This window comes from Macaca nemestrina, chromosome 2 (assembly GCF_043159975.1).
Source record: "Macaca nemestrina isolate mMacNem1 chromosome 2, mMacNem.hap1, whole genome shotgun sequence".
In the NCBI taxonomy this organism is placed as follows: Eukaryota; Metazoa; Chordata; class Mammalia; order Primates; family Cercopithecidae; genus Macaca; species Macaca nemestrina.
In genome coordinates, this window is record NC_092126.1 from 92,593,338 (window position 1) to 92,609,267 (window position 15,930).

The window sequence follows — 15,930 nt, forward strand, 5'->3', positions numbered from 1 at the left end:
CTGAATTACATTTTATTGGAAGAGAATGGAACTTTTTTTAAAAATCACAATATGTGATGCTTAATTTAATGGATTTAATGAATAATTGACTATTATAGTGATGCAGTATGTTTTTCTTAAGAGGTCTATCTATCCAAAAAACATGTTTATTTAGAAAACTCTTTTGAAAATATTTACCTAATTTGTTGATTAAATGCATGTAATGTATTGTCTCTAGTTGAAGGACTTTTCTAATTTTATTTAAATGATTTCATGTAAAGGTAGAAAAGTTATCCAGAAACACAAGCTATATTATAATTATAAGCTTTTTTGGATTTTTTTTTTTGAGACAGGGTCTGTTTCTGTCACCCAGCACGGATGGCACAATCATGGCTCACTGCAACCTTGACCTCCCTGGGTTAAAGTGACCCTCCCACCTCAGCCTCCTAAGTAGCTGGGATTACAGGCTGGGTAATTTCTGTATTTTTTTTTTTTTTTTTTTTGTAGAGACAGGCTTTCTCCATGTTGCCCAGACTGGTCTTGAACTCCTGGGCTCAAACGATCCACCTGCCTCAGCCTCCCAAAATGCTGGGATTAGATGGTATTTTGAAGTCAAGCATTAAAAATTTCATTTGCAAGTGTTTGTTGCTAATATCTAAAATTGCGGTTGACTTTAGTCTATTAATTTGTAGCGTGTGATTTTGCTAAATTCACTTATTGCTTTTACTAGTTGTTATTTTCACTAGTTTGTGTAGATTTCTTAGAATTTTCCATATGGACTGTATTGTCATTAGGAAATAGAGACCATTTTACTTCTTTCTTTGTGATTTTTATACCTGTTATTTATTTAATTTGCTTATTGCAATGTGTATGCTACAGTAAGAGGCACATACTTGAGTTAATGGTTAAGTGTTCACATTGTGAGAGGACTGTTTATATCCTCACTTAGAAATTCTAGATACAATGTTGGAGAATTTTATTATTAGAAAATTGTTTAAATTAACAATCTTTATTGGAATTTTAAACAATGTTTTGGAATTTTAAATAATTTTATTGGAATTTAAATTTTAAACAAATTTTAAACAATTTTAAACAATTTTTATTGGAATTTAAACAAATTTTAAACAAAATTATTGGAATTTTAAACAATTTTTAAATATATATGTAATAAACATCAATGTTTGTTTTGATATTGTACTTTGTGCTCTACTGAAATGCACTGTAAGGAATTTTGTAAGGTATTTATTGGCAATTTTGTCAGGCATTCAAAAGTTAGTTTTACATTATTTTATTATTATTATTTGGACAGGTGAGACTAACCATAGCTTAAGAAAATCCTCTTCCTTTGAGGAAAGGATGGCTAATTTTGTAGCTTAAGTTTATAGAAAAGCATGTTAAGCAAAGTGAGAGAAAACAAGAGATGAAATTAAGATAGAAAATCAAGTATCTAAAATTCAAACATATCCTTGACTGTTCATTGTAGCAGTATGTCTTTAACTAAATAATATTATGTGCTTTGAAATGTGGCATGGAGGGATAAAAGGAGAAATAGATTCAACTCTAACACTTCCATGCTGTGTGAACTTGGGTAAGTGACTTATCCTTAGTTTTTTTTTTGATACTGTAAAGTAGAAATAACAATACTGTAAAGTAGAAATAACAATAAGCAACTTGCAGTGGTTAGCATTGAAATAATATACATATACATAAGCTGGGCATGGTGGCTCACACCTGTAATCCCAGCACTTTAGGAGGCTGAAGTGGGCAAATTGCTTGAGCCTAGGAGTTCGAAACCAGCCTAGGCAACATGGCAAAACCCTATCTCTACAAAAAATACAAAAATTAACTGGGTATGGTGGCACATGCCTATAGTCCCAGCTACTTGGGAAGCTGAGGTGGGAGGGTCTTGAGCCTAGGAGGTTGAGGCTGCAGTGAGCCAGGATCCTGCCATTACACTCCAGCCTGGGGAACACAGTGAGATGCTGTTGAAACAAACAAACAAACAAACAAAAAACAATAACAAAAAGAGAGAGAGAAAGACAACAATATACATGAAGCATATCAGACATGCAATAACATGCATTATAAGATTTCATCCTTTATTATGTACTTATTGTTATTACAGATTGAGTATCCCTTATCTGAAATGCTTGGTACTAGAAGTGTTTCAGATTTTTATTTTTTTTGGATCTTGGAATATTTGCATTATATTTACTATTTCAGCATCCCTAATCTGAAAATTAGAAATCCAAAATGCTCCAAAATCTGAAACTTTTTGAACACCAACATGATACTTTAACATAAATGCTCATTGAAGCATTTTAGACTTTTGAATTAGAGATATTCGACCTGTATTTATTTATTACTTTTTTTTTTTTTTTTTTTCCCGAGACAGAGTCTTACTCTGTCACCCAGGCTGGAGTGCAGTGGCGCTATCTTGGCTCACTGCAACCTCTGCTTCCCAGGTTCAAGCAATTCTCCTGCCTCAGCCTCCTGAGTAGTTGGAACTACAGGCGCCCGCCACCACGCCCGGCTAATTTTTGTATTCTTAGTAGAGATGGGGTTTCATCATGTTGGCCAGGCTGTTCTTGAACTCTTGACCTTGTGATCTGCCTGCCTCGGCCTCCCAAAGTGCTGGGATTACAGGCATGAGTCACTGCGCCCAGCGCTACATTGTTATAGTTTATTCATGAATACTATCAAATATCATGTGTCACCAAAGAAGGGGAACAATATCTTTGAAGAACCCTTTCCTGCTAAAATGACCTAAAACTTTGCATTCCTGGAGACTTGCACCAATGAATGAGGAAGAACGGTGATAAAATATTACAGTGAAAGTTTTGCCAACTTTTTTCTACCTTTCTCTTCCTTTGCCCTATTGTCAGACAAGCATGTTTATTTCCTAGAGCCTCTGAGGATCTCACCTCACTGTGAACGTAGCCAGCATTTGGGAAACGATTGCTCAGTTGTCCATAGGAGCATTTGGAGCCAGGGCTGGGGTGAAACCACTGCTGTGGGTGTCTGTGGAGCTGCCGAAGGGTCATTGATGATGACTGCAGGAGCCTCGGTGGCCCTTTGCCAGGCCTTATCTTCAGCGTTTGCCTTCCTTCCCTTTCCCTTTTTCTGTATCTGACTACTTGGCTAGGTATCCTTGGCTAATGTACTTTTTCTCTTTCTTCTAGAATTCTGAAGGCGGACTCTATGTATGCATGAATACATTTTTGGCCTTTGGAAGGGAACATGTTGAAAGACATTTTCGAAAAACTGGACAGAGTGTATACATGCACCTGAAAAGACATGTCCGAGAGGTGAGAGCCGCACTTTCAGAGAACTGGCCTTGATGTCTTTCCTGTAAGGTTGTCTCAATGTGCTTTCTCACGTGGAGATTGACCATGCCCACGTAACTTCTGTTTCCCTTTGATGATGAGAAACAAAAACAGCACTGTTTGCAAAATCCAGAGAGTCTCCCAAACCTTATCTTAACCAGTTTTATTTTTCTTCCTCTAAACTTCTGATTGGTGTTTTTAAGAATACGTAGGTTGACTAATTGGAAAACAAAAAAACTAGGTTTAAAAATACAGAAAAGTACAGATACACTCATGGATCCAAAAATCAGGAAAAAAACCCCATTTGAATATTCTTGCTTCAGATTTGTTTTGTTTTGTTTTTTTTAGTATAAGAAATAGAGCTTCCTTAAAAATTCAAGTTCCTTTTGTCCCTCTCCCTCACCAGAAGTAACCACTGCTGTGAACTTTTTCTGTGCCATGCATGCCAGTATGTTTTATTAACAAATGCATATTTAAGAACAAAATATAGTATAACTTTATATGTTTTAAAGATGTAGATAAATGCTATCATACGCCTACCTATAATTCTGTGAAGAGTTTTTCCCCTCAGCATCCAAATGTTTCATTTCTTTTGGGATCTGTCCATGTCGAGATACATCTGGATTTATTCATTTCAATAGTTGTTTGGTTTTTCATCTTATGAGTACCTTGTAATTTATTCTCTTCTCCTATTGATGAACATTTAGATTGTTTCTATTTTTTTGCTACTGTAAAGAATGCAGCAATTAATGTTTTTGTACACTTCTCCTGGGGGTACAAGTGCCAGATTTCTTCAGGAAATAGATCTCTAGATCTGCACAACATGGTTGTGCAGGCTCATGTTATGCTTCTCTTTGTTTTTACTAGATAGTGCCAAGTCTCTCCCCAGAGTGATTGTACCTATTTGCACTCCGATCTGCAATAATTATGATTTCTTGCTTTCCCACACTCTCACCAACCCTTGGTCAGATTTCTGTTTTTGCCAATCTAATGATTATGAAGTGGCATCTGAATATTTGGCACATCTCTTTGTACTTTCTATTCTGTTTTTTTTTTCTTGTTGGATTTGCCTATTTATATTTTTGGCCTATTTTCTTTATGGATTTATCTTTTTCTTATAAGTGTGATGAGTTATTTTTACATTCTGGATACCAAACCTTTGTTTGTTACATACTAGATTTCCTTTGAGTTCTGTGCCTTACTAAATTTCTTTTGAGTCTGTGGCTTGTCGTTTTACTTTGTTTATCAATTATTTTGTAGGATAGAAGTTGTAAGTTTTGAATTAGTTAGATTTATTAAACTTTTTGTCTTATGAGTTGTGCTTTTTGTATCTTGTCTAAGAAATTGTTTCCTACCTCAAGGTCATAAAGACATTTTGTACTAGGTTGTTTTCAGTCTGTTTTCACATTGCTGATAAAGACATACTTAAGACTGGGCAATTTACAAAAGAAAGAGGTTTAATACGTTCCATGTGGCTGGGGAGGTGTCACAATCATGGTAGAAGGCAAAAAGGAGCAAATCACATCTTCCGTGGATGGTGGCAGGCAAAGAGAGAGCTTGTGCAGGGAAATTCCCATTTTTTAAACCATCAGATCTCATGAGACTCATTCACTATCATGAGAACAGCGCAGAAAAGACCTGCCCCCATAATTCAATCACCTCCCACCGGGTTCCTCCCATGACATGGAGGAATTGTGGGACTTACAATTCCAGATGAGATTTGAGTAGGGACACAGCCAAACTATATCACATTTCTTACAGTAGTTTTTACATTTTTATTTAAGTGTGTGTGAATGTGACTGTTTTAACGTTTTAGGTCTTTAATCCATGTATAATTTATTTTTGTATTTGTATGAAGAATGGGAATCTATTTTTTCATATTGATAACTAGTTGTTTTATGATTCATAGAGTAGTACAAACTTTCCCATTGATTTATAGTATCACCCTTTTATTTTTATTTTTATTTATTTATTTTTTGAGACGGAGTCTCTCTCTGTCACCAGGGTGAAGTGCAGTGGCGCGATCTTGACTCACTGCAACCTCGGCCTTCTGGATTCAAGCGATTCTCTTGCCTCAACCTCCTGAGTAGCTGGGACTACAGGCACGCACCACCATGCCCAGCTGATTTTTATATTTTTGGTAGAGACAGGGTTTCACCATGTTGGCTAGGATGGTCTTGATCTCTTGACCTTATGATCCGCCCCCCTCTGCGTCCCAAAGTGCTGGGATTACAGGCATGAGCCACCGTGCCTGGCAATATCACCCTTTACACACACACACACACACACACACACACACACACACACACACATTTTGTTTGTTTGTGTTCTGAGACATGCTCTCACTCTGTCACCCAGGCTGGAGTGCAGTGGTACCACCATGGCTCATTGCAGCTGCAACCTCCTGGGCTCAAGCGATCCTCCCACCTCAGCCCCCCAAGTAGCTGAGACACAGGCATGTGTCACCACATCTGGCTAATTTCTATATTTTTTGTAGAGATAGGGTTTCCCAGGCGACCGTGATGCCCTGTCCCCTGCTCCTGAGCCTAAGCAATCCACTGGCTTGGCCTTCCAAAGTGCTGGGATTACAGCTGAGAGCCACTGTGCCTGGCTACCCTTTTATATTTTAACTTGCCATTCACATTTGGGTCTCTCTTCAGTCTCTCAGTTGTGTTCTGTTGATCTTATTTGTCTATCTCTGCATTGGTGTGGCAAGCCTTGATATCTTTTAGTGCAAGCACTTTTTCCATATTTATTTATTTTTCTTTCTTTTTTTTTTTCTGATGCTGTGGTTGAAGCCATATTTTTTTTTCCAGAATTTTCCTGGGTATTTCTAGGCATTTATTTTTCTATATGGATTATGGAATTAGTTCATCTAGCTTAAAAGTCCTATTTGAGATTTTGATGACAATCACATTGAATTTATAGATTAATCTATAATCCACATCCTTGTTTAAGCTCTATGTTTAAGGTTATTGTTTAAGCTCTTTGGTTTTGTCCACTGCTGTGTCCTTAGCACTTAACAGTGCCTTCCATATAGTAGGTGCTTCATAAATATTTATTGAGTAAGTGTTTAACATAGCATACCTCTTTTTTCATGTTTCCATTTTGTCATTCAATAGGTTTTGTAATTTTCTATAAAGGAACTCATATTTTGTTAGATTTTTTTTTAGTACCCTATAATTTTTTTTTATTTATTTTTTTATTTTTTAAATTTTTTTTTACCATTACTGCTATCCTTTATTTTTTACACATTAACTGGTTATTGATGGTATTTGGAAATATTGGAAATATTGTTAATTAATAAATGGTGATTTTATATTTAGCAATGCTATTCAACTTTTACTTTAGTTCTAATAGTTTGTGCACTATTTTGGATCTTCTCAATGGTCAATGCTGATTTGAAGTTTCTCTAATTTCTCACCTTAGCCGTCCTAATATAGTCTCTGTTTAAGTTCCTAACAAAGAAGAGGGGGAGAGCAGGAGGAAGAGAATGAAGAAAGGCCAGAAAGTCAGATAAGGCATAAACTCAATGATTAGCTTCAAAATAATTTAATTTTGACTTGGTACTGAATGATTTACACTCACTAATTCTGTTAGGTGGTACATAATAATTCTTGTGAAGTCTGTTTTGTGACATAATACAGTGATGAAATTTTAGAAAACTTAAAAAAAAAAAAAAAGAAAGAAAGAAACAGAGGCCCAGAGACTTAGTAACTTGCTCAGGGTCACAAAGTTAGCAGCAGAACTGTGGAATGCTGGTAAACTTGTACAGTTAGCTCTGCCTCTGGAATTTCAACTTAAACGTGTCACTCTCTGACCACAATTTCTACTTGTTTTTGCTCTTTCACTCATTTATTCCTATTTTGATCATTTGTTATAGGTCCTGAAGACCTTCAGGTCCGTGACTTGTTTAGCCTACTTCTCATGATTCATTTCTTTCAACATTCTGTAATCCACAGCACCCTGAACTGACTTTTATTCTCTTGTCCTGCCTCCTTAACTATCCTCCAGAACTCCAAGCAGTTGCTCCATGGGGTCACTATCTACTTCCATGCACAGACTGCTGGAAACCCCACACTATGATGGGTTTGAGACCATGTCACATTTTGGGCCTTTCCTCTTCTATTGCGCCCTCTCACTGCCCGGCAAACCTTCTACTCTGAATCCTGTCCCACTCCCGTGAGTGGCCATTCTAACCTTTGGATGCTTTCCTTAAGCCTTTTCTATACGTTTTTCATCATTCTCAGAAAATTATCTTGACTTGTACTTTGCAGGATAAAAGGGAATGCCTGCACAGGAACTCTCTTAACTTATTCCTTGTGTCCTGGAAGCTCATCTGTAACTAGTTCCACTTTCGATTCCATCTCAGCTGAAAGCTATGTTCTGTCTGTCCTCAGGGTCCTGTTTCCTCCTACCTCAGGAAACTTGCTCCTTCATTAACTCCACTTCCTCTGATATCTCCAGCTTCTCCCTCTTCTGGCTTATTTTCTCCCCACCTTAAAAAAGAACACACCAGGCTGGGCTCAGTGGCTCACACTTATAATCCCAGTGCTCTGGGAGGCCAAGATGGGAGCCTGACTTGAGGACAGGAGTTTGAGACCACCTTGGGCAACACAGTGAGACTCCGTCTTGACAAAAAAATAAAATAATTAGCCTGGAATGTTGGCGCATGCCTTAGTCCCAGCTACTTGGGAGGCTGAGGTGGGAGGAATACTTGAGCCCAGGGATTTCAGGTTACGGAGTGAGCTATTATCAGGCCATTGTACACCTGAGCAACAGAGTGAGACTCTGTCTCTTAAAAAAACAAAACCAACATCACAAAACCATCTTTCTAATTTGTGTCCTTCTTCAGTCATTGCATTATTTTATTAAAAGCTTCTTTAAAAACTTTTCTGATCTTGTCTGTACTACATCTGCCTCTAAGACTCAACACTGTGGTCTGATCTTGTTAATCCACTAACACTGTCCAGGTTGTCAGTGAGCTCTTAGCTGTCACACTTGGTGGATATGTTTTGGCTCTAATGTTACTTGACGTTTTGAGTATTTGCATGTTTGAGCTTGTTTTCCTCTGGAACTGTTCCTCTCCTGTTTTCTTTGACACCATTCTTTCTTGGCTTCCTCTTATCCTTTCTCAGTTTTTTTCACCGACACCTCTTCTTTTGTTTACCTCTTAGTTATTGGCATTTCCTAGGATGTCATTTGGCCATCCTGTCTTCTTCCTCAGAAAGATACTTTTCTTCATCAGGGTTATCCATATTTTTGTTTAACCACTTTCTCTAAGCTGATGACATTCAAATTAATCTCTCTCTGGAGGTGAAGATCTGATCATCTTATTCTGACCTGGATTTTTCTACTCCAGCATTTCATAGGTACTTCAACGTCGGTGTGCCCAGACTGAACACCGTATTCTCTTGCTAAAAGGTTTCCTTCCTCTTCAATTCTAGAGACCTAGATATTCTTTGATCTGCTTTCCCTCTGTGTCTTACTGGTGATCTTGTTACCTGGGCTTCCCAAATAGCTCTGAGGTCCACCCTGTCTTCTCCATTCCTGCTGTTCTTATCTGAGTGTTCATTATCCTTAAAAGGACTAGTGCTGACCAGGTGTGGTGGCTCACACCTATATTCCTGGCACTTTGGGAGGCTGAGGCAGGTGGATCACCTGAGGTCAGGAGTTCGAGACCAGCCTGACCAACATGGAGAAACCCCGTCTCTACTAAAAGTACAAAATTATCTGGGCATGGTGGCGCATGCCTGTAGTCCCAGCTACTGAGGAGGCTGAGGCAGGAGAATCGCTTGGACCTGGGAGGCTGAGGTTGCAGTAAGCCGAGATTGCACCATTGCACTCCAGCTTGGGCAACAAGAGTGAAACTCTGTCTCAAAAAAAAAAAAAAAAAAAAAAAAAAAAAGGACTAGTGCTGTTGCTTTCTGACTAACCTTCCTTCCCTCAAACTTGCTGCCTTCAATCCCACCCAGTCTGCACACTGCTCCCAGAGCCATCTTTCCAAATGCACATATCTATGGCACACTGCCACTTAAATCTTTGATGTTTCTCCCTCTTCTACAGGATGAAGTCCAAACTCTTTTGCATGTAATTATAAGGTGCTCATGATCTGGAGCCTGCAGCGTTTCTAACCCTCTCTCTTATTCCACCAAGTTTGTGCTCCAGACATAGCAAATCACTTCTCCTTTCTGGAGCACACTGTGATTTTATGCTTTTGTCAGTGCTGTTTTCTCTGTCTAGGATGTCTTACTTCTATCCCCACTCCCCTCTTGCCTGTTTTACTCCCTGTAGTCAGGATATCCATGCATTCATTCATCCATCCATCCATCCATCCATCCATCCATCCATCCATCCATATATCCATCCATATATCCATCCATCCATCCATCCATCCATCCATCCATCCATCCATCCATCCATCCATATATCCATCCATCCATCCATCCATCTATCCATCCATCCATCCATCCATCCATCCATCCATCCATCCATCCATCCATATATCCATCCATCCATCCATCCATATATCCATCCATCCGTCCATCCATCCATATATCCATCCATCCATCCATCCATCCATCCATATATCCATCCATCCATCCATCCATCCATCCATCCATCCATCCATATATCCATCCATCCATCCATCCATCCATCCATCCATCCATCCAACAAATATTTACTCAGTAGCTGCTGTATGCCAGGATTGCTGCTGTTCTTACCAGCCCTGCCCACACCCTTATCCTCAGATGAACCGATCATTTCCTCCTTATGATATGATTGTGCCTTTTTTGAATCTTTCTTAGCACTCACCAGAATCTGTGGTATCGTTTGTTTACATATATGCTCCCCTACTATGCTGGCTAGCTCCTTAAAAGATGGAACATGTCTTCATTCAGTTGGCAGTCCGAGCCCCAGCACAGAATCTGACACAGGGGCACAGTCATATTTGCTGATGGAGGAGTTTTATTTTCTCAAACCTTGTTGATTTTGGTTGTTGACTGATGCAGAGGTGATGGTCTTTAGAAGGAGTTTCTACTTTTTTGCAAGTCTAAGATGTGAATCTCACAGTCTGGGACAGGCTCATGTTCTAGCAAGTCTTCGTGCAACCCCTCCTTGTTATCCTTCTGCCATCATGCAGGAAAGGAGGGGGCTGTGAAACTAAAATAATTAAAAGGACACCATAAAATTCTGTAGAGAGATTTCAGGGGACCTCCAGGAGTGATAAAGGTGCTTTGCAATAGGTTTTATTTCATCCCTTTTTGAAGCAGGTAAGTGGAGAGGGGAAGAAAGAGGCTCTGAGATCACAGAGGAGTGATTCTAAGAGAGATACGCTTTTGGCATCAGTATTTGGAGGGACAGGTTTTTGAGAAAGTGTTCTGTAATGCAGATTCCTAAGATGTGAACTGTAAACCTGTAGTAGAAACTGTAAAAACTTAATGTGAGAATCACAAGGATGAGTCAGCCTTCAAAGTCAACTATTAAAATGTGAGAAAGCATCCTTAGGACTCATGAGAGGACAAACTGAGAAGCGGAAAATGTGCAGCAAGATCTCGACACCTGTGGCTGCTTGGAATCATGTGGCATTAAACCCACACATCGTGGTCTACTGGAAATGTGCTTTTTCCTAGTAACTGAAAAAACATACACTGTGGAAATACGGTTTTGGCATTATACTTGATTTGAGAGTGAAATATTTTGTGTGAGCATCAGATGAATGGCCTCTTTTGTATTACCACTTGATGGGCATTTTATTTCATTACTGCTGACACGATGCTGGGCCGGGTGTGGTGACTCACGCCTGTAATCCCAGCACTTTGGGAGGCCGAGGCGGGCGGATCACAAGGTCAGGGGTTCAAGACCACTCTGACCAACACAGTGAAACCCTGTCTCTACTAAAATTACTAAAAATTAGCTGGACGTGGTGGCAGGCACTTATAATCTCAGCTACTTGGGAGGCCGAGGCAGGAGAATCGCTTGAACCCTGGAGGCGAAGGTTGCTGTGACTGAGATTGTGCCAGTGCACTCCAGCCTGGGCAACAATGCGAGACTCCATCTCAAAAAACAAAACAAAACAAAACAAAACAAAAAAAAAAGAAAATACACAATGCTTAGGATGACAAACATAGCCACTTGCTGGTGCTCCAAAAATGTTTAGGGAGGTTAGATTGAGACTTCATGTGCCCAGACTATCAATGACTATTGATATTAAGCCTTTTAACAATAGTTGTTAGGCATGCCCAGGGCCAAGCACTAGAGACCCACTGGGTAACCAGGAGAATAAGATCCTCACCTTCTGGAGCCCCATCATCTTTCCTGAGTTTTTCATCGTCAGGCCTGGACTCCTGCCCTCTTGGGAGCAGGTGCTGGTTTGAAATTTAAGTAATGACTTCACCTTGATCCCTGGTTTCCATTTCTCTTTCCAGAAGTGCTTTCTTTATAACTTAATAAAAATAAGCAGGTGGATAGCATTGCCCTTCACCTACCTGCATTAACCTGGGTCAGTTCCCTGTTTATCCTGGAATTGCTAATCTAGATGGAATATTTCTTCTTGGCCTTCTATAAAAACTGGGAACCTCTGAGATGTGCTTTTCCCCCACAAAGATGTTTATTTTATAGGTTGCATTTTAATTATCTTTTGTTTTCTTTTCAGAAGGTAAGAGGGGCGTCTGGTGGAGCGTTACCGAAAAGGAGGAATTCCAAGATTTTTTTAGGTAAATAGTAGCATGCTCAGATTTTGTGTTTGTGTGCGTGTGTGTGTGCATACTCATGTGCATCTTTGATTTGGAGTAATAGGTTGTTTATTGCTGTACAATTTAAGGATGAGAGGCACAAATTTAAAGGCCTGCCTCCACTCTGCGTTTACCTACCAGTGAAGTGTGCTTTTAGCCCTCTTAGTCGGGTTTAGTGCTTTGAAGCAATTATACTTACAGTGACTAGACAGTAATTATAATTCTGCTTCAGGTCTGTTTATTGCTTACTTTATTTTTAGTTTTTGAGACAGGGTCTGGCTCTCTTGCCCAGGCTGGAGTGCAGTGGCGCCATCTTGGCTCAATGCAACCTGCACCTCCTGGGCTCAAGCCCTTCTCCTAGCTCAGCCTCCCAAGTAGCTGAGACCACAGGCACACATCACCATGACTGGCTAATTTTTTGTGCTTTTTGTAGAGACGGAGTTTCACCATGTTGCCCTGGCTGGTCTTGAACTCCTGAGCTCAAGCGATCCAGCTGCCTTGGTTGGGATATCAGGCGTGAACCACTGCGCCCGGCCAATTTTTTGCTGACTTTAAATAGCTGGCTCTTGCAGTGGCTCACGCCTGTATTCTCAGCACTTTGGGAGGCTGAGGCCGGAGGATTGCTTGTACCCAGGAGTTTGAGATCAGCTTGGGTAACATAAAAAGGCCTTGTCCTTACCAAAAAATTAAAAAATTAGCTGGGTGTGGTGGTGTGTGTCTGTAGCCTCAGTGACTTGGGAGGCTGAGGCAGGAGGATCACTTGAGCCCAGACAGTTGAGGCTGTAGTGAGCTTGACACTGCACTCCAGCCTCAGTGACAGAGTGGGACCCTGTCAATTTTTTTCTTTTTCTTTTTAAAATTAGCCAAACTACAGACTTCATTCAGATTTCATAATTTTTCTCCCACTCATGTCCTTTCTTCATTACAAGATACAATCCAGGGTTCCGCATTGTGTTTAGTTGTCATGTTTGTTTAATCCTTTCCAGACTCTGATCGTTCTTCAGTTTTTCTTTGTCTTTAATAATTGTGAGACTTTTGAAGAGTGCTGGTCAGTTATTTTGTGGAATAGACCTCAGTTTGGTTTTATCTGATGTTTTCTCATGAAAAATGTGATGTTATGCATTTTTGGAAAGAATCCTACAGAGGTAGCGTGCCCTTCTTAGTGCATGGTATTGGGGTATATGGTGTTGACATGTTGTCATACTGGTGATGTTGAACTTGATCATTGTTAAGGTAGTGTCTGCTGGCCTTCTTCACTGTAAAGTTATAGTGTAATTAAGAAATATTTTGAGAGTGATACTTTGAGACTGTGCTAAATATCTTGTTTCTCCTTAAAGTTTTGCTCACTAATTTTAGCATCAGTGGACCTTGCCTGCAATAATTATGACTCTAGTGTTTGACTAATGGTGATTTGAAAATTTCCCTTATTCAGAAGGGCCAGTTTTGTTTATGCAAATGACTACTGATTTCTAGATCATATAATTATGGTTATATTAAGCTTCTGATATGGTTTTCTCAAGCAAAAAAGTGGTTTGATAATATTTGACCGAACAAGTTTATTTGCCTAAATGTCTCAGATTATTGTTTGAAAGGATTTGCAAAATTGTTTCCATAGTATGATTTCATTTTTGTAAAAAAATTCTATACATACATACACATATGTATATACAGATATAGATATGTATATGTATATATGCATGCATGTATGAATGTATATCTGTGTGTGTGCACACACTTCTACACACATATACACATGTGTACATATATAACTGGGAGATCAGAAGAGTCTGGAAGAATACTCCAAACTGTTAATAGTAGCTCTTTCCCAGTAATAGGATGGAAGTGATTCCAATTTTCATCTTTTTGCTTCTCTGTATTTAAACTTTTTCTATAACAAAGATGCTATTGTGATGAAAACACACATTAATTATTTGAAAAGTAAAGCCATTGAAAACTGCTGTGGAGCTGAGTTTCTTTCCTGGTTTGATTCTCAGTTACTCTGTGTTGGATCCAAACTTGCTGTCTTCTCCTGCTTCTCAGCTCATGCTTTTCTGTACAAGGCTTATCTGCATTTGGTTCTTCTACCTTGGCCAGTCTTCTTTACTTCTCAACCTGCCTTTGGACCACAACCCAATTTAACCAACCAAACCCAAACCAGGCTAGCATGAACCCCAAAGCTGAAGTTATGAATATCTTCTGATGCTTTGGTTATTAGTCTTCCAGCACCTTTGCACTAATATAGATCATATGATTTTGTTTAGATCATATGATTTCATTTGAATTAAGTGATGTCAGCAGGTTCGGCTTGAAGGCAGAACTAACTAAACATTTTGACTTACCATTGTTAATTTTTTTTTTTTTTTTTTTTTTTTGAGACGGAGTCTCGCTCTGTCGCCCAGGCTGGAGTGCAGTGGCGCGATCTCGGCTCACTGCAAGCTCCGCTTCCCGGGTTCACGCCATTCTCCTGCCTCAGCCTCCCGAGTAGCTGGGACTACTGGTGCCCACAACCGCGCCCGGCTAATTTTTTGTATTTTTAGTAGAGACGGGGTTTCACCGTGGTCTCGATCTCCTGACCTTGTGATCCGCCCGCCTCGGCCTCCCAAAGTGCTGGGATTACAGGCGTGAGCCACCGCGCCCGGCCACCATTGTTAATTTTTATTATTTTCTTTGGTGGAATGAAGAAGTTATCTGACCTTGACCTTTAACTTTTGTGTCTTCTTTTCATAAGACCTGGAGGTTTGATTTTTTTTCTAGTGATTATTTTGGTTGTAGAGGATATTGTTATGAAACAGTTTTAGAAATTAATTTGAAAGTTAGCACTGAGGTTTTGTGCTTCAGACTGTGTGGACCCCTTCCTTCCATTCTTCCGTAGGGGACTACCTACCATTTTGTTTCAGTGAGGCTTTTTCTACGGGTTATTCTCTGTGTTCAGGCAAGATTTCATATCTTAGAAAACCACAAGGTGCATCTAGAACTCATGGCCCCAAAAAATTGTCCTATGACTATATTAATTTAAAAAAGAATGCCATTAGCCCCAGATTCCATTTCTCCCTGCTGTTTTATATCCAGGTTCTTTACAAATTTACCTCCTTCATCCCAGTAGGAGTTCTTTCTTTTTCTTTTCTTTTTTTTTTTTTGAGACAGGAACTCATTCTGTTGCCCAGGCTGGAGTGCAGTGCACAATCATATCTCACTGCAGCCTCAACCTGCCAGGCTCAAGTGATCCTCATGCCTCAGCCTCCCAAGTAGCTGGGACTACAGGCACACACCACCACACATGTTTAATTTAAAAAAATTTTTTTAAAGTGATGGGGTCTCACTGTGTTGCCCAGGCTGGTCTTGAACTTCTATGCTCAAACAGTCTTCCAACCTCAGTCTCCCGAAGTGCTGGGATTACATGTGTGAGCTGCTGTGCCTGGCCAGGAAGTTATTTTTTACAGGAATTCATTCTTTGCAAGTTCTGATTTAAAGCCCCCTCAACTGGTGCTTGTTGTCTCCTAGGAACAGGTACTTTTATCTTGACATATTGGTCCCAGCCCTCTGAGTTGATGTGACCTGTAAATTAATTTCAGTGATGGGCTGTGTATTAGGGTTACATCTGGTTTACATAACAGTAAATTTAAAACACTGGTAACTTTGTTTATTTATTTATTTATTTAAGCTGGAGTCTGGCTCTGTCACCCAGGCTGGAGTGCAGTGGCGCGATCTCGGCTCACTACAACCTCCGCCTCCTGAGTTCAAGCAATTCTCCTGCCTCAGCCTCCCAAGTAGCTGGGATTACAGGTGCCCACCACCATGCCCGGCTAATTTTTGTATTTTTTTTTTTTTTTTTTTAGTAGAGACGAGGTTTCACCATGTTGGCCAGGCTGGTCTCGAACTCCTGATCTCAG

General features: G+C 39.7%; 1 protein-coding gene across 1 annotated transcript in view; it reads left to right on the plus strand.

The window, feature by feature from the left end:
- LOC105489963 (ubiquitin specific peptidase 13) overlaps positions 1-15,930 on the plus strand; it is a 130,402-nt gene that overhangs the window by 25,409 nt on the left and 89,063 nt on the right. The window contains exons 2-3 of the mRNA XM_011755135.3: positions 3,162-3,287; positions 11,962-12,022. Coding sequence (XP_011753437.1) covers positions 3,162-3,287; positions 11,962-12,022 — 187 coding nt within the window. The remainder of the gene's footprint in view (positions 1-3,161; positions 3,288-11,961; positions 12,023-15,930) is intronic.